At 38.9% G+C, this 20536-nt stretch overlaps 1 protein-coding gene across 2 annotated transcripts in view; it reads right to left on the bottom strand.

Annotated features, from left to right (window-relative positions):
* The window catches only part of cdh13 (cadherin 13, H-cadherin (heart)), a 403886-nt gene that overhangs the window by 119764 nt on the left and 263586 nt on the right, over positions 1 to 20536 (bottom strand). For both annotated transcript variants that reach the window (XM_020603006.1, XM_020603005.1), the window contains exon 9: positions 6373 to 6513. In XM_020603006.1, the coding sequence (XP_020458662.1) occupies positions 6373 to 6513 (141 nt within the window). The remainder of the gene's footprint in view (positions 1 to 6372; positions 6514 to 20536) is intronic.

Raw genomic sequence — 20536 nt, 5'->3', positions numbered from 1 at the left:
TAGAGATAGGGTGAGGAGCTCGGTCACCTGGGAGGAGCTCAGAGTAGAACCGCTGCTCCTCCACATCGAGAGGAGCCAGCTGAGATGGCTCGGGCATCTCTTTCGGATGCCTCCTGGGCGCCTTCCTAGGGAGGTGTTCCGGGCATGTCCCACCGGGAGGAGGCCCCGGGGAAGACCCAGGACACGCTGGAGGGACTATGTCTCTCGGCTGGCCTGGGAACGCCGCGGCATTCCCCCGGAGGAGCTGGAGGAAGTGTCTGGAGAGAGGGAGGTCTGGGCATCTTTGCTTAGACTGCTGCCCCCGCGACCCGGCCCCGGATAAGCGGAAGAAAATGGATGGATGGGTGGATATATTTAATAATATTGAACCAAAAATCTGCAGTTCCTTTGAGAAAATAGTAAAAACTGTAAAATATAATAATAATAATCTATTGTCATCTTGTTTGGAGACAGACAGCTGTGATTTTTAACATATTAATATTCCTCTGAGCCAACTTCACACTTGAGGGGCAATATGACTTGCTTTTTCAAGTGGCCTTTCACATTTCTTTCTGCTGCTGCTTCAGTCTTTCTCCAAGAAACTGAGCATGTCACACACATCTGAATAAAGGTACCTGGTGATACCAGTCACATAGGTTACTGTACTTGGCTTATGCTGCATGCTTGCATCACAAGAAGTAATAAAGATATAAAGATAACTTCATTCTGTATATGTGTACTTGCCAAATTATGGATGATGAAATAACTGGGCAAATGCAGAATAAAACTGAAATATACTGTAAATGAAAATGCATGAAAACATGATTGATTGCTGATATGATTTAACAAGTGGAATTTGAATCTTTATCCAGAGGAAAACTGAAGAAGTGGACCAATAGATTAAATCTAAAATTGCAAAACTTTCAAGGACATACTTTCCATTATCTCATCACATCTTACTCCAGCTTAATTGTTTGTGCATTGTCTGTGTCAAATAACACATCCACACACACACATCGTGCCTCTACCCTGACACACAGTACACAAATCCCTTCCCATCCCTTCCTCTTTGTGACAGAGATTTCTGGCCAGCTACACCACTGTATCACCCAGGATAAGCCCAGTGTGTATCTCATAGCTAGTGAAGAAATCACTCAAGGCCTGGACTAATCCATGACACACGTTATCCATCCCCCAAGACAGACCAGCACTGACAGGGTCCTGCTGCCCTGTGCTACACCCGTCACCGCTAACGTCTTTATCAGCGGGACAGATGGGTTGCAGGCGAGCATATTCTCCCGGTCATCACAGAGGAGAGAGGGAGGGAACAAGAAAGGGAGGGAGAGGGAATGCAAACAGAAAGACGGACAGGCACCAGAGAAACAGTGTGAAATTGAGTGAGCAAAAAGTACAGAGACTGGCTGACAGGGCATTTGAGTGACAGGAGTGATAACGTCCATCATGGTCTTGTTATGAGTAGCAGGAGGAAATATGCCCAGTCAGACATGGTGTGGAATTAGCAGAGCCAGAGGGTTGACGAGACAAGGAGCGGAAGCACAAAATAAGTGACTGAAGGGTGGATCAGGATATTAGAAGACAAGGATGAATGAAATGAGAGAGAGGGTAAGAGGCAAGAAGGGCGGAAGGTGCTCAGTGTGGGAGACGGTAAGGGTATGTCACCATCTGCGCTGATACCAGAATAAACAGGTGCAAAAGTTTAAATATATCCACAAACGTTATCTGGTGCAGTTGGAGCAAGACATGGCACAAAAATCCTGGAGACCGTGCACACAAGACATGGAGTAAACACAGAGAGATAATATAACCCCAGATGCAACTGGCATAAGAAATTCATCAGGAGAATCATCCATTTTTGTTACAGGAGCATGTAGTGTATCTCTGGCTTTTCAGAGGACAGAACCACCAAAGGATTCCATATCAGGTTTTTGCCCTCCTCATAAAAATAGGATTGGAGCCTCGCTATAAAAGTTAATCAGGTCACAGCCCAATCCCTTAGAAAGAGCTTTGGTAACAAAATGTAATAAATTTCCTATTAAGAAAGGATATCTTGGCTTATGATTTTAAAATGGACATATCACACTTTGCCACAACCAAAAAATGGACAGATTACACTGAGGTTATTGGCAGGTTTCTTAGATTTTCTATAGGTTCATATTTAAGTATTGCATCAATAATTCAGTGTATGTCCATTTACAACATTTGACAGTACCTCTCACTTCTTACACTTAAAATTAAAGATAAAATTAGGAGTGAAATTAAAATTAAAGTGAAGTCTTTTTCAGAAACCAGTTGGCAGTTTATTAGTTTCACATGGCTAAAACTAATGCAGCCTAATTCACCAGTCCAGTGTTGTGTCTGTCCACTGTCACTACAAACTTAACAGCACAAAGGGGCCTCCCAAATGTTTAATGTTGTAAACAGATGTCTTGAATCTGCGGAACATAACCGATGCTATGTATGTTCGTATAGAGGAAGATCCATCTTGTATGAGCACCAAACTGGGCTATAATATGTTCCATTTAGTAGAAGACCATAGAATTTAACAATGTGTCTCCTAGTGACACCAGCTCTTAGATATCAGTCAACTGCTACCAGAGGCCTGAACCTCAGACACAATTTCCAATAATATGTCAAAATAAAAACTTCTACCCTGTTTTAGTAACTGGTAAATTATACACAATAGTTGCATTATTATATAGTTTAGTTTTCCTTGCAAAAGATTTAAAATTTTAGGACAGCTTTAAGTTAAAAGTCATTAATGAAAGCCATACTTTCAGCGCTGCTTCCTGCGTCATTGTCAATGTACTGTTATGGCTTCACAATACAGATGCTCCAAATCCATTATAATAATTTTAACTTAAATTTATGACAAGAATGAGAAATCAATGTAACAAGTGGTTCCAAACGTGATTTTTCCCCCCTCTGTTATATCAGTCAATCACACCAGTATTAACAAATGACTGTGCATCTTTTATAATCTATATTCAGGAGTGGAATATTATTCCTTGTAAAGGAATAACATTTTTATTTAATTGACATTACTCTGTAGAAACCTTTTTTCACTTTGACATTAAAGAGGTTTTTTCTTCTTCTTTTTTTTTTTGTCAAAAAAGCCAAATTATATTGACCATGATTAATTTATAAAATCATTAAAAGGGTAAAACATCCAAGGGGGTGAATACTTTTTATTGGCACTGTAGGTCTGAGGAAGAAGAGAGGTATCCTATGTGGGGATTATTCCTGTTCAATACGAACTGTCAACACATGAAATGTAGCTACAGAGGCTTAAATGTATAATAGGAGCAGGAAGCAACACAGCTTCTGAACATTGCTTCTTTCTTTTGCTCTCTTGGTATCTTTATGTTGGACTCATTTTGGCCAGGCTTTTAAAGCTTACATCAAGTCTGCAGGAGCTGGTGTCTTCAGAAAAAGACATCTCAGGATTCTTCTGAAGAAAAGGTTTTTTGGGAAGTTCTATGAAAAGACTAGTTTAATAATTTAAAAGATGAAAGCTCGGGAGCTGCTGCCAACACAAACTCAGCACTGATACACACTAGCAAACACACTCACATTATGATAGTGGCCATCTCAGAGGTCAAAGATGATTCATGAGTATGTTGGAAGCAGTCAGGGAGAGTGGAGGGGGAGAGGATTTATAGAGGGAGCTTAGTGCCTTCAAACACTTGTTTTTTTAAAAAGCTCAATTTCTCCATGCTGTTAAAAGGATCTCTTCTCAGTGAGGAATGAGAACATTAAAGGGGACATGAACATGGTGCACTCTGCACGGCCCTGCCGAGCCCTCTGTGCTGTAACATTTCACATCTGAGCTGCGCTCCTTACAAGCTCCCCTGACACCCCAATGCATCACGGGAGGCCTGTAGGGGAGGTTTAGTTGGGGCAAAGCATGATATGTCTAGAAACTTGACAACAGCTATGGGCGTTTCCATTAAGAACCACACAACTCAATGTTACAACTGCACCTTAAAGTGCAGGGAGAGTCTTTTTTTAAAGGATCTCATTCTTTTTCCTGTTTTTTCACCTCCAGAGTTGAGAAGGAGGGATTAAGAGGAAAGGAAAACAGCCATGGTAGCAGCTTTTGACAAATTCATCATGAGGTGGCACAAATGGGCAATAAGTGTGATTTATTGTGTGCTATTTTCTGTTTTTTTGTACGGGCACATTTTCTTTTATAGCATGACTGCCAGGGACCAGTTTAGGCTGTGAGCTTTACACATTGCCTTAAGGCATTGCTGACTAAACAAACCATCATCCAACCACAACATATCTACTCCCACTCCTGCTCACAGATTTCCATAACATTCTTCTGCACCCATATCAACCAGCAACACTGATGTACTATTACAGTATATGTCACATACGTTCTTTGTAGACACATGCAGCACGCCACATGATATTTTTATAGGTAAAGAAATATTTTTATATGAGAAAAAGGTTTCACTGCATAAGCTGCTGCTACAGTATGTCGACTAAAGTCTGACTATTACATTACTAATGTTTCTACTTGGCTAGTAGGACAAAGGTTTAGTTTGAATAATATACTGTATGGCTGTAAATTCTCAAATGTCTTGGCTGCAAAAGGAACCACAGCCCATATTTATCACGCATCTAAGAGTGAGAAATCACTTCTAACTGCCCCAAAATATTCAGAATGATGCATATATGGCCTATGTTTACAAATAGAAGTAAGACCATTTTATCAACATTATTAACTTAGAAAATCACTCCTCTCTCCTTTCTCCAGAGGTGTCACGACTTTCCAGGAGTTGTAGGAGGTGGCATCCAGGCAGAAACAAGCACAAAGACTCCTTTGGAGGAGAGCTGTTTTTAGTTGGGACAGTAAAACATCTACCACAGTGTGATGTTTCCGTTCCTTTTCACAACACTTAAGAACATTTAGGGATTGAGGACACCAAGTGATTAAATGTGTCAGGTGCCATTTTGTCCCATTCTTCCTGCAAACGAGTCTTAAGGTGTACAACAGTTCAGGGTCTTCGTGGACACAATTTGTGTTTCAAAATGTGCCATACATTCTCTACTGGGGACAGGTTGGGACTATAGGCAAACCTGTCCAGGACTTGCACCCTTTTCCTCCACAGCCAGGCCTTGGTAATGTGTGCACTATGAGGTTTTGCATTGTCTTGTTGAAATATGCATGGGTGTCCCTGGAAAAGATGTCGTCTTGAAGGCAGCTTGTGTTTCTCCAAAATCTCTACGTATTTTTCAGCATTAATGGAGCCATCGCAGAAGTGTAAGTGACCTTTGACACAACCCCAGACCATGACAGACCCTGGCTTTTGGACTTGTTGCTGGTCCTTTTTATCTTTGGTCTGGAGCACATGGTGTCCATTTCTTCCAAAAAAGACATGAAATACTGATTCATCTAACCACAATACACATTTCCACTGTGTGATGGTCCGTCCCAGATGCCTCGGACTCGCAGTCAACTGCGATTCTGGACATTGGTGACACAGGGCTTCCTTTTGATTAACTATGGCTGAACTTGTTGGCTGTAACAAATCATTACTTTTGCAAGGATGCATCCCTTCCCTGCTAACAATAATGTGCTCTTCGTGTTGATATGGCAATTGCATCCCTCCAAGAGCTGTTACCAGACTATGCAATTTTTAGTCATACAGTATCTTTTCAGAAGCTCACAATCATTAAATGTTAGCAAAATACTGTATCACAGAATCTGCACCTAAATGTATCTCTGCGTGATCACTAACTCCTGCCAGCTCCTAACCACTTAGGAAACTGCTGGACGTCTCCTACATGTTAGTGACGATAGAAGTGTTTGTTGATAGGATGAATGATAATAAAAAACCAAATATGTGTGATTCTTTGAATTTTGGCTAATTAGAACACCATGCAAAAACAAATGCCCACTCTTCTTGATGAAATGGTGTAAGCTATACCTAAAGCTACAATCCCAACACCAGAAAACCACACCTGGGGACAGCTTTGATGGCTTCATTACTTTAATATCATATTGTCTACCAAGTTTAAAGCAAATAAAAGTAGAACAAATAAACTAACAAACAAACAAAACCTTCAGAGGGGTCACCACATGCCTCAGTAACTGCTCTAATTAGCAAGAGAAACTTTCCTTAAACAGGAGACCTTGGTTTGAAGCTTGCTATTGGTAAGAATCTGCCCTGACGATGCATCATGAGTCCTTGAAGGAATGAAGTACAGCTATCTCTAACGGACCCTAACCTTTGACGACTCTGGAGGGGTAAACAAACAATTTTCCTACATAATATCTGTAGAAGCTACATGTAAGCGACAAGGGGATTAAACTGACAATGCACCATTCAAAAGAAGTAGAGAGTAAAAGGGGATGTTTCTCACCAGCGGATGTGTGAACTCAGGAGCATGATCGTTCTTGTCTGTGATGGTAATGGTGGCTGTGGTCGTTCCTGTGAGGCCCACCTCACTTCCTGCCATGTCCTTGGCCACAATCTCTAACTCATACGTTGTGGTTGGCAGGGTCTGGAGAGTAAACACACAGTAATGAAGAGTTACAAAATAAGATCAAGATGTGAACACAAAACATATATATTTCTGGAACAAAAAGGTGTAAATACAAAGTCAATGCAATTGCTTTAACAGAATGAAAGACAAAATCAGTCATAGTTGTTTCTGCATCAGGGCTGAATCTCTCTCAGTTTCTCAGACACACGCATACTCGCAAAGGAAGCAAAAGAGGGGCAGTGAAACATCTTCAGTAAACAGCAAAGTCCGCAAATATTAGAGAAACTATTTGAGAATCACATCAAAACTAAAGCCAGCACTTGTTGCCATGTTTTACATTACTGGAAGACCTTTGAACAAAGCTTACAGTTCTCAGAATCATCAAATTGGCTGCATAAGGATAAAACAACCATCCTTCACACTGTATATATCCACTCTCACATTCCAATATTAAAAGTTGCAGTAAACAAATCACTTGCCAATCTTTTTTTTTTTAAAGATCAGGAATCCACATATTGAAATTCATACAGGTAAGAAAAGGTAGGGTTCCCGAAGGCTAACACTATAGACTGGGCCATCTGCAAAATCACAGTGATTACTCAAGGACAATTTAAACTTGTTAACTTTGTTATCCCTTTACAGTCTTTACATGTGTGTTTTCTTATTTCTAATTGTGGATTTTATGTTGGACATAAAAGAATGAGTTGAGGATTAATAAAACCCAAAGTGAGCCTATGTTGCTTGTGACACACATTAAGTTAAATTATTCTACATTCCTACACAAGGAGCCATACTTGATGACAGTGTAGATTTCCCAAAGCTGCACTGAAATCCTTCAAATCAGACAGGGAATCCATTTCCTAGCCTGACGACATCTGCTACCTTTGGTATAAAACAGCTGGAGAAATATGGCTGAAACATTCAGTGAGAGAAGGACATTCATAATGATCATAGAAGTAATAATCATTAGTTGCCATAGCTCATGCCTAATAGAAATGTTGATTCTGGTGTATAAATAACAGGAGGAAGGGGCTGGTAAAGCCAACATTTATTTACCCGCTGCAGTGTTTTCTCCCTGCTGGAGGTGTTAACTGTCACATGCTTAATGAACTTCATCCATCTGTCTCACTGGAAATACTGCTGGAGCTCTCTCCTGCACTATACATTCACTTCTGAGCGTATGGAACGTGCACTCATCTTATCTACCCCTGGTCACACACGCACATAAAATAAATAAATAAACAATTCTGCCATTTGTTTTTCTTTTTTTTTAAATAAAAAAGATAGCCAAAGCAAGCAGCTCATTCAAAAATTATTATATATAGTAGATTATCACAGGAATGCTGTCATTCTTCCTCCTCCTACATTTCCCAGCTATGCTTTTATTTTTTTGAGGTCATAAAGAGAAAACAGGCTTTTCATTAGTGTCTTGTTTATCACACTACCTAAAATGCCTATAGGAGGACATTCCTCAGCAAGAAGATGTGACTAAGCTACTGCTCAAGCTGAGCCAGTTGTACAGTGTAACTACAGTAGATGACTGTTCAAGCTGCTTATTACCTACTTAAAGATTCATTTAAATTTCACAGCATTACATGGCTGTATTTAAGCAGTGAGCCCAGGGGTAAAATAGTTATAGTAATGATTTATTGTGATTTCTTGTTTATTTTTTACTTTTATGCCTTTATTCATAAGCTAGCTCAAAAATGGCAATAATAGAATTTAGTGTATAATCAAAGGTGTAATCATGCCTTTAAGTTTTTATACTTCAACCTGATTATTATTGATAATACTGTTTACTGACACCACATCAACGACCGTTGATCCCATATCAGTGTCCAAATCCTCTGCTCTGCTCACTGTCAAACTGAGCAGTAATGGCAGTTGTCAGAGCGTGTTTATGCGTTTGCCTGTCATAGATGGCGCATTAATCAATTTCACCTGAGCCAGGCAAAGGAAGATCAAACAATCAATGGCTAGAAAACCATGAAGCTCGATTTAATGATCAGATCAACTACATGTTATTCACAGTGAAAGGCTATTTACTAAAATGACATACTTAGGTCAGGAGCACCATATAGTAATATATTTACGGCCAACATGTGTGTATCAACCTAATTATAATTTTGAAAGTATTATGATATAGAGTGGCATTTTGAACATAAAATAGGTGAGTTCCTTACTTTATGTAAATGGAATTCACCATACAGTTTACATGAATCAAATTCCTAAATGTCAAATTAATTATAAACAGTAAAGCACAGTATTCAAATGTGTCTGGCTGCCTATTTTTATTTACAGATGACTTTATATCCAGAGAAAATTACCGGGCTAGAGGCTACTGCTGCCTCTTGTCGTAAATTCCAACCAGTGAAGCAGCTGCTCCAGGGGAGATTGCGGAAAGAGCAGGACAATAAACAGGTGTTTCTATCAATACTTTGTCACACATAGTGGGTGGCAGGGGTGTCCCTCAAAACCAGCTCATGCTCAATCAAACACCGTGCAGGCAGATGGTGCTCCATGGACCTGTGAGTTTATTAAACCCATGCACACATCACACATGAATACACACACCTGCATACAGACATACACTTTTGCCCTCCAGCTGGAGAAGAGCAAGGCTCTGGGATGCCTGCAGTCTCCATGGTGTCTAAACACATTGAGCACGGCCTCCTCTCGTGACTGACAACGTCTTAATGAGTATTTCCTGAGTCTCAACTCAATTATAAACTCCCTGGCAGTACCTGACCAAGAAAAGATGTCCACATACATTCTGGGCTAGAGTTACAGCAATGGGGAATTTTCCCTCTAGGTACCAGGTACCAGAAAATGTCTGCCGTTGTTGATTGAGATACTCCTCTCAGTCAGCCACTTCATTTCTCTGTTGTTAATTTGTCTGGATATACAGTACTTGATTAAATGTTTGCAAGCAATGTCCTTCCAATCTATGGGAAGAAAGGTTGTGGGCTTTAGGAGACAAAACCAAGCATGTTCATATAACAAAATAAAATTGGTCATCAGTCTACAATAAAACCCTCTTTCTCCATCTGTTCTGTCTTTCCAAACTGTGACACATTACATGTTTATCACCTAAATGGACCACAGTACAACTGTGATCAATTGTATTGTGATTTTGAACATAAAGTGTTATCATTTAAAATAAAATAGTTATTTCCAAATACAGTTTGATATGTTACAGTGCATGTGAGAAGAGGTTTGCATGACTGTATACTACATAACAGTGGAACACATTTAAATGAATTAAATATTCATTATGCTGTATGTGTTTTACATACATTTTCCATACTGATGCATACATAGTAAATATCACCATAGAAACAATAGTTAAAAAAGTAAACATTAACATCAGCATGCTTTTATGCAAACAATGATAACGCAAATAATTCTGACATGGAGCCGGTATATTGTTTTCTATGTTCACCATCAGTGATTGATAAGTAGCACCAAACATAAAGTACAGCCAAGACTGAGGGGGATGTCTGTACCCACAGGAAACTTGTTGGTCACAGTTTTCTTTCATTTGTTGAGAAGTAAATCACATTCTTAGTTTAAGTTTACTCAACCAAACCTTAGAAGAAATATGGTGCAACAGCTAGGATCAATTTAAGAAAAATTACCCCTGGACCTGAAAAAGCAATGAAAAGAAAGGAGGAAAATCATTCTTAGGATATTCTGTGCTCATAGGCTTCTCGTAAATGATGGTTTTGAGGTACAGAAAAATGAACAGTGAACAAAGCGCTTTAAAATTGCAGGCTGGCCCCACAGGGGGTCCACTGTCATCCCCAAGGACACTTCAACCTGTGGAAAGGAGGAGCTGGGGAACTAACCCCCAACCCTGCAATTACTGGACAAACTACCCTACCACCTCTGTTACATCAAAACAGTGCTCAAGTAAGTTGAGAGCTCTCAATGCCTCAAATGTGTACCATAACCTGAAACAGTGCTCAAGTAAGCTGAGAGATGTCAATGCCTCAAATGTGTACCATAACCTAATTTCTGACATGTTTAGGTAGACTTAACAAAAATATTCAACAGAATATAGTGTGTGACATGGCTACATAACTTTCCTGAAGATTTGTGACACCTTTAACAGCTGTTAGCCATCAATAGGAAAATAAACATTAACCCTATAACTATGAAACTAAGAAACTATGTGAATCAAAAATAAAAAATCTCAAAGAAATAAAGTCTTATATTATTTACAGGGCCAAATAAATTGTTTTTGCATCTTAGTGGTATTTCAAGAGTTATGTTCTTTCAGACAAAAAGTGCCAGAAAAAATCTGGAACATTTTAAAAGCTAAGAATTGTTTCTCAGGCGCTGCATTTCAGTAGCATGAGAAACCAAACAAAATATTACACTGATGTTATAACAAGCTTAAATATGTCTTGGAGAATTAATCTAGACAAATATCAAAGCTTCTTTGGAATTTTGCTTTCCTCCAGGTAGTTTTGCAGGTATTTTGTCATAAAATTAACTTTTTATCCAAGCTCTGTTATAAAGTTTGATTTCAGCCACAGCATCCAGTCCTATAAGTGAGTTTACTGGTGCATGTAGGAGAGAAAATGACTTAGGGCAGCAGAACCTTTGTCAAGTCAAAGCAGGTTCACTGAGGACATGTGATCTTTGGCAAACTGTTGGACTATCAGAGTGAAAGAAACGCACAGTACCCACTTGAAGAATAGCACGGCTTTCTGTCCAATGTATGGGATAATTTTCTTTGTAAACCTTAAATGGGAGGAAAAACTAAGAAGCCACAAGTGATTTCACCGAGCGACTGTGCTTGTGAAACTGACGTGAAAGTGAACAAAGCACTAATGAAGTCGAGCGTACCAAATGATATGACAGGCGTTGTTTCAGAGACATCTGATCTGAGAATGACATTTCAGACCATCACAGTCTGCCTTGAAAGGATTTCATCAAAGCCCCTCGAGTAAGGGCTGATCTCCGGCACAAAGCAAAAAGAAAGAGGAGGATGAGAGTAAGAGAGAGGGAGGAATGGTGAGCGATAAGTGAGGGAAGGAGGAGAACAGAATGAGAGAGAGAACAAGAACGGCCTGACATCTGAGACACCACATTAACTCTCTGAATAGGTCTGATATTATAATCACATTGGCAGTGGGCTCTTTGTTCTCCTCTGGCCCTTCACTAGTGCTCGGTCTCAGGACCAAACCACTGTCTATTCTTCAGGTCTCTTTTCAAATGCTTAGAGAAATAATGACAGACATAAAAAGGCATAAATTCACCCAGAGTTATATGAAAACCCACTACTGACAGTATTTCTACAGAAGCTACATTATTGCTTTCACCTTTATGCCTTCATATTTCTGTCTCTCTTTCCTTTTCTTATCAAGATCTCTTTTTGCCTAAAATTCAAACATTTTCTTTAGAACATGGCACTGGAAAGAAAATATGCCTGCAGGCCTCCAAAATGGGTCTGCTCCTTGTTTAATCAATCTGTATTTTCTGCTTTTCATTCTTGGTAGAAATGTGTTTTGGGGTATGCATACACAATAAAACAAATAAATGAGATACTCATTCAAAGTTCACTTAGCTGTTAGTAAAATTGCTTTATTCTGGTGTTTCCATCTATTATTGTCAGAGCTCGCTTGCCTCTGTATCCCTGTGATGTGTGGGATGTGTTCCACTAATATTTACAAAGGTTTAGCATAGAAAGTATTGACTGGCCTGTTCTGTGTCAACATCACTTAAACAAGAGCAGAGACAGCTGCAAACAGAGCTTCCAGCCATACTAGCATATTTATCAGGTATACTATAATTCACCTTCTAAGTGTTAGGTAATTTTTTAGTCAGATAGATATTGGTTAGATATTTGTTGTATTAGAAATGTTTAGTGGAGCCAGGATGTCTAGCTCAGGCTGTTAAATGCTTAGTCATTCTCATGAGTTTTTGCAGGGTGCATATGGGCCAAGGACAACTAGATAGAAAAAGTTTGGAGGCAGGAAGATATTGTTATTATTATGATATGTGTAACCATAATGGTAATCATAATATTTTCTTATGTGTAAGGTCATGACATGTCAACATGTCACTAGATGTCCAAGATGTTCTTAGATACACACCACTAATCAACAGCCACACACATTGATTTTCTTCATGTTTTGACTATTGTTATGGTCAGCTGCAAAGCTGGCATATCAGGTGACGTCACGGTTTGACGTTCCTGTGTAGTATGGGCTAGCCCAACCAAGTGATAATATTGTATAGGCATTATGGTTCAAGGTCTTTCATACTTGGTTCTGCCCGCGTGCAGGATCGGAGGTGGAAGAGATCTGGACGTGTAATGTTAATTTTACCTGTGATTCTTTGAATAAACCAGCACGGTTATTTTTTATATAATCCAAGTGGTCTGCTTCGTCTCTGGGAGTTCCTGGTTACAAAGAGCCGGAAGAAGCTACGACAAAAATAGCTTTTATAAGTTTAGTTAGCATGGTAACTTGTTAACTGTTTATTAGCACTAAACATCAAGTGGTGTATTTCAGCTGAGGCTGATGAGATTGTCATTAGGTATGTGTTCAAGTATTAGATAAAGTGAAACTTTGACCTAATAATGGAACTGGATAAAAAAAAGCCAAGGGGGTTAACAATTCATCTTGAGGGAAGAATGACTATCTGAGCCAAATTTCATGGCAATCCATCCAACAGCTGAACAGACACAAACCTTGTCTAAGTGGTACAGGATAGCTCAAGGGATCATTAAAGTCATTATGATACATTTTTGGGGAACTAAAAATGTCTGTACAAAATTTTGTCCGAATCCATTTAGCAGATTTTGAAAAACTAGGGCTGGTGGAAAAGTGTGTGGATCCCCAGAGTTATTGAGATTCTTCATCTGGGCACAAAAATGCTAATGGATGCATTAGCTCTTGAGACATTTCAGTCTGAACAGGAATGGTGGACAGACGGCACAACAGGCCCACCGACACTGCCGTCCTTCGAGCCATTCCACTAGCACAGCTAAAAGAACATGCTGATTGAAATACCAGGTGAAATAAATATTACATCAAACAGCGGCATTCTCTTTTCATTTAACCTTTGTGATCTTAAACATACCTGACCTTTTTCCAAGAGCTCAGAACTTTTAATGGGGGCATCGCAGGACAGTAGAGAAGATGTCTCATGAGGCAGTAGCATGCTGTCTGCAGCTGGCTGCAGTGCTAAGCAAGAGAAACTCAGTAAGATGCACATCAGCTGGAATGATGCCAAATTATAGTAAGGTGGGAATCTGGGTTCATTTACTGACACCTCTTCAGATGGTCGATTCATAGTGTGTGTTTTGCAAACATTTTTCAAACACTGCTGACCTTGTCATGTCATTGTAAAAAGGAAGACTTCATATTTAATGTAGTAATAGCATTAGGTATTAATGCGGTGACTTTTTCCCCAGTAACTAGATTCCAAGATCTCTCTCTCACACAGGTTGCTGGTAGCATCTTGTACATCACCTCTATATGATCAATCACGATGAGAATAGTTAATTGCAGTAGGATGGCAGCCACATGAGACCATATCTGGGACAGTGCAACCTATGCAAATGATCCATTTCTTTCATCTTCCTCTTAAGCATGGTTAGCATTCACCCAGAGGAGTGAGCAAGAGAAACACGGGGGAGATAGTGGGAAGGTGACACATTGATAGCAGTGTTATCAAGTACCCTTTTTACTCCCTCTCCTCTTTTCTGTACAACTCAAAACAGATACTGATAGCTGTTGCTCTGTGCTTAATCATAACACCTTCGAGGGCCAATAAATCTAAAACAGAGGAAATAAACTTTGCGCTGATGCAGATTTAATGCATTTAAATAATGCATTTCAGCAGAGTCATGGGCAGTGACTGCAAGTGCAGTTTTGATACACACAAAGTCTTCAAATAGAACTCAAAGAAATATTATATGGAAATTAATGGGATATGAATTACTTTTAAGTTTTAGGTGCACAGAACAGCAGGTGCATGATGTTTAAGGCGTCTCTGTCTTCACCTGACATTAACAAATGATTTTCTCTGTGTAAGAGATACTATTTACACACATCCACACACTTATATTCTTATCTTAGAGTGTCCTTATACAGTATGTTCATATGGTTGAGGCAAATAACCAAAGTCTTTTTCTTGCTATAATCTGATTCTTCTGTTTATATTGGGTCTTGTTTGTTTGTTTTTGTGTCTTTCAGGAAAATCCCCATACACGGACCATGTCTCTACTGACTGTGGTTTGACAAGTTCAAGATGAAGTACTATTATTAATAAATGATTAAGTTCTGTAGGGAGACGTTGTACAGTTATACATGGGGAAAACTGCATCTGTCTTTAGAATACAGATTGTATCTGGGTGTACATCTCACAGAATACACATTGTCTTATCAACACTCACTGTATACAAATGAGAGGACAAATTATCAACCAAAAGAATAAGCCCGACTGATCTAGCCTTGATGCTGAAATCATTCATACACCATTACACTGAAGGAGTGAATCACTGCTGCTTGACTCTGTTGCCTCTACAAAAAGCGTTTATCAGAAGCAGAGACCTATCCTTCCGGCAACATCGCTGTGCCAAAAAAGACAGATACTTGAGAGAGCGAAGTGCTGGTCAAGCTTTTCCCTCCTGGTCCTTCTGTGAAATTCGTTGACTATTTCTCCTATAAATGGGTGATAACTGACAAACCATACGATAACTTACTCGCTCAAAGTTTATAAATGTTACAGTGCGGTGCTCCTCGGTTGAAAGCATTTTTATTTAAAAAATTACAAATTCAAAATATAAAAAGAAATCATGCTGGAAGTTTTAACAAATCTTGATGTTAGTATTACAGAAGAATGTTCCAGGTGGTCCCTTACAAACAGTATTAAGATGTGCAGGCAAGTGTTGAGAACAGAAGACTTTATAAACATTGTATAAAACACAGAACAGATGCAGTAGCATTAATGTTACCAGGAAAACATGAAGGAAACTTTCAAAAACAAAATCAATTTATTACACAAGGTCCGTCTTAGGGATAATAGTAGCGTAACTGTAATACAGTAACGGCTGCTTTTCTTCTTTTTTTAGCTCACAACTGCTACATGTGCAGCACATAAATACAACTCCATCACTATATCTAACTTACTGTAATTGTAACCAAACTACTGATTACACTAAGCGATGAAGCATTGCCCCGATTCATATCACACATCAGCTTTTTGAATTTGTATGAATATGAGTTCACTATCAGCTGTAAAATGAATTTGAAATATACATGTCTTTAGGGGAAATGCAACCTGCCCCTCTGACTATTCTAGTAACTATAGCCCTTTTACTTTGAATATACTGTGCATAGTTATGGACCAAGCAACATTCCCCTGAAGATCCTTTTTGAATTTCCGTTATTCATTATGTTTTACAAATTTCATTTTAAACTTAATTTATGTGTTGTTAAGATACATTTATTCTCCAAAACATCTGATTTCCAAGTAGCAGTAAGTGAAAGGGTAAAATGTGAAACACCCAAACATAAAATACATCTCAGGCAACATAGAGTTTGAGTTTAATGAGGACAGGTGAAGGCAGTAAATACAGTACAAATTCCAATACTTTCTAATTTATAAACTGCAAATTTTAAGCTGGTTTAAGCTGATTCCATTTAAAAATGTCAGTTAATTTCATTTGTATGTCACTATATTGAAGGGCCAATCACTGTATAAATGATGGACAAGCTGACAGCCCCAGAAGTGAAGCCACCACAAGTTGATCGCCCCCTGGTGGCGTTTGCATAGTATAGCTCATAAATCCTGTCTCCATGTTAGTGGAGCCACACTAAATATTCAAAGTACAAATCAAATAGACTTTCCACAGAAGTTATTTCTCTTGTATTTGGTAGACATGATCACAATTCCCAAGTGCTCATATCTCCAGTAAGCTTGTTTTTATTAAGTTATTTGGTCATATGAAAGAGATGTGTTTTAGTTGATTTGACAGCTTTGATTGGAGGTACGATGCTGTCAGTGCATTTCTTCCAAGATGGCAGCTGCTGTATTCACAACATTTTGGCTTCATTTTTGCATGGTGGAGGGAAGTGGTGACGCCATGCCCATCATATACAGTCAACGGTTAGTACAAAGACAACATGCAAGGCTTTTCCAGAGTTATGTGTACCGGAGAAGGGAATACATTTAGCACTAACCTTCATCATGGTTGACATTTTCATAATTATGAAAGAAAGCAAAACTCACTTATCCTAATATGTATTTAAGACACAGAACAGTTTTCATTTTATGTGTTTTCTTTAAATTACATCCTCAAACAATGCATGCTAATATGCTAACATTATTTCTTTAGAAACTTAATTTAAAGAGATAACTCTCAGTAGGTTATTCTTTAATATTTATGGCTTCTGTTGTGGTCTAAAAATAAACACTGGAAATTTTAAGTTTAATTAACTTGATAATTAATAAAATATATTTTTGTTACGTTAAAGACAACATATTAGTTGATTGCGCTAAATTAATGTCTGGTGTTTTGGAGTGCAAAAACATTTTTTATTATATTTATCTGTGAATGAGGAGTTATTATTTCTAAATCTGCTGCTTACCATCAGACAGACTTTTGCATTGGAAAAGTGTATAGGTTCACTACAGTCTAAAATTGTCTTAGCAGATAAATGAAGAAGGGCATGGTTACACAGGAGTACCAGTGTCATCTCATTCACCAACAGTGACTGAAAAGTACTAACTATTATAGAATTTTCATAAAAAGTTACTCTGTGGAAGACTAAATATGTAAATGGGCCAAGATCCAAAATGACTAAAACATCATTTCAGGGATTTGTCAGAAGTGCAATTTCTAAAATTCTTTCAGGCAGCCAGCCCAAGGCGTAAAGACACAAGTTAATCATCTTAAACACCTTTCACATTTTGTTGAACACTACTGTAAAACTAACAGCTACAAATCCTCCTGCAACTTTATCTCTTGTAGCTCCTGACACTCTGTTAGATTTAACTGACTGAGGCACTGTCCATTAATCACTGAGTGGCACAAACAGGCAAGTTTGGAGTCATTAACTAATTAAAGCATGTTAATAACATAATGAAAGGTTTGTTGTCTTCGGCATTTAAAGCCAGGCAGACACTGTGCGATTTTTATTGATCATGTAGGATGTGTTAACTCACACTCTATGTTTTAATAGACTCTCCAGCATGGACTGTACTACACTCAGGCATGACGTGAGTCCTCACACCGGACATTTACGTAAACAGAACCCAGGACTGGGTGTGTTCACTGACACCTCCAATAAAGCTGAGGTCAACAGGAAAAACTGTTACTTTTAGCCACTTTGTACATCTGATGAACAGCGGTAATCTGCTGGCAGTATTTCCCCTCTTGCTGCCGGTCATGACACCGCTCTGATGATATGTTGCACAGTGTGGTGCTGCCAGAGCTGATTATCCTCATCCATATACACTAAACTACATAAATACATTATATACAGTCTATGGCTTCATTTCAGTTCTGTGCCATGGTTATGTTGTTGTCTTTGCGCTAGCATAAGTGCACTCTACTAACTTTGGGCTGTGGATCTGCAAAACAGCTGACCAAATTTCTGACATGCCAGAAATCCATCCAATCATTTGGGAGCTACTGTAGATTGCTGGTCTGTCGTGTGATTAACCTGGTGCTGGGACCCTGGTCACACGATGTGTCAAACAACTAATCAGGATGACATTCTGCCCAATCATAAAAGCCGGGATTGAATCAGGTTTAAGGCAAAACTTTGGCTTATTGTCACTAGCAAAATGAGGTCATACTGTTTTGAACGGAACACATCCTGTCACAAAACCCATTTCTTTAGAAGCATGTAATTGCTTAATGTTTGTCCTGTTGCTCTAAGGGAAAGGTACTATACTGTTTAGTTGACTTTCTCTGTCCTGCTGTACCTTTCCAGCACATGGAGGCCTTTGTGGTTCATGGCCTTGACCCTTTGCAACAAGTAGTTCTACTGCCTTAGCCATCTCTTTCAAAAAAGGATCCAGCCCATAAAAACTCAGACATTGCAGACAGGGGACTCTATTTATACTGGACCTGCGCTGCAGACACTGACAGTCAGTCTGTTTGTTTTGCCCTTTTGCACAGACTGTAGAGCTACCATCTTCCTGCCCTTGTTTCTGTTTTTTGGTACTACTCTTGGGCTTAGCTCTTCAGCCACATTCTAAAATACAGCAGCATATTTGGAGTGTCTGCCATATAGTATTCTCCAAAACAATGAGGTTATTCATGACGTTGTTCTATGGAGCTATGCTGCATCAGCTGGATTCTGCACTCTACTCTCAGAGCATATTAAAATGTTTTTTGCATGTCCTACACTTACACTTACATGTCTGTTTTATGTTGACTGCACATGTTTAATTGTTTGAAGAGCTGTTGTAGTGTTTGGTAGGATCAAAGTTAATTAAAATGTCAAATATTTGCTGAAAGAATTGAAGATGTACTGTTGTTGGATTCAGTCAAAGCCTAGTTCGCAGTATTTCCCTCTATTGGGTTTGTTAACTAATCTAAATCACATAGCATCGCACACAAAATAAAAAAGAAATTTAATGAGTCATTGTGAAAGGATTACTGTTTGTTCCTTATTACAACAAAAGATCTATGTGCACAGTAAATACTACTCTGGAAGTATGGACCTGACAAGTACTAGTGCCAGGCTATCATGATTTCAGCTTTTTCTACAGAGGACAAAATGAATAGTTCAAATGATTCAGCTGGAGAGAAACTCTACAAAATAGAGAGGAATTCAACATGCATTCAAGTGAAACAATTCTCAATTTTCACTCACAGATGATGCTCAAAGGACTGTCAAGTGGGCTCTGTGGTTCTGTGTTACTCTTTCTTGTCCTTTTTGCTATTGTCTGATTTCATCTCTTCAGCTCCTTGATGCAGACCCTTCTAACCTAAGCTTTTCTGACCACAGTTGCAAGGATTTTTATTTATGGGATATTTACTAAACCTGTCGCAATTTACCATCAGGCATGGAAAATACTGCGGCACTCCAATTTTTTTATTTATTTAGCGGCATATTTACCAGCATTGATGGTGGAAATGAGCACAGCCAAAGCTGTATTAATATGAATACACCTCTGCTTCTGATCTGCCACCTGAAGGCTGCAGTACACATGTGGACTGAAAGGAAGTATAGAAGAAAGCTTAAGCTTACAGAAGTTGCTTTAATATAGCTGAAGAAATCAACAAAGGTATTTCGAAAGAGCAATCACGTAGTGTCCTGCCAGGCTAATCATCTTTTATTTCATTCAGAAACTGAAGCATGTTTTGGCCTGAAAGCTTGTAAAACTCCCTCACATTCTCCTCTGGCGAGTGATGAGATTTACAAACACTCTCTCCCTCCTCAAACATGTTCTTTACCCTGAAGACATCTCAGATGACTAACAGCTGCAACACTGACAGCATGGTTGTAAATTTTACACCTGGCTTCCCCTGATCTTAAATTTCAGCTGCAGTTCCCTCTGTCACAGGGCTGGTAAATGAGGTGCTGAGGGTATTTGTATAAAATTCCATTATCTCCTTCCTGAATGGGAACAACTTAAAATACATATTGCATAAGACCCAACAAATTCCTGTGGTGATGCATTTCTTCTGTTTCTCAACCTCAAAACCCCACTGTGACTCTTACTGAGTATGAACACAAGCAGTTTCACTGTTTAGCACCAGAAAAGGAACTGCAAACCCTTAATATTCCCATAGTTTTTTCTTTCCTTGTGGTTCTTGTTTTTCTTTAATTATTTAGACATATGCTGTTGCCTTGTTGCCTTGAGAACAGCATAAATTCCTTAAGCCTTGTATTGATAAAGGCACCACTTCACAAGACCTACTACTGTATATGAACCATTCCTTTCAAATGGAATCAATAATATACTATAAATGCCTGTGCCCTTTGTAACTATGCATGTATGATGCCAACAGCAGGTCACTGTGAGGAAGCTGCTATGCTAAGGTGGGGTATGGGAATACTGA

Source organism: Monopterus albus, unplaced genomic scaffold, assembly GCF_001952655.1.
Source record: "Monopterus albus unplaced genomic scaffold, M_albus_1.0 scaffold59.1, whole genome shotgun sequence".
Taxonomy (NCBI): domain Eukaryota; kingdom Metazoa; phylum Chordata; class Actinopteri; order Synbranchiformes; family Synbranchidae; genus Monopterus; species Monopterus albus.
This window is presented reverse-complemented; position numbering and strand designations above follow the sequence as displayed.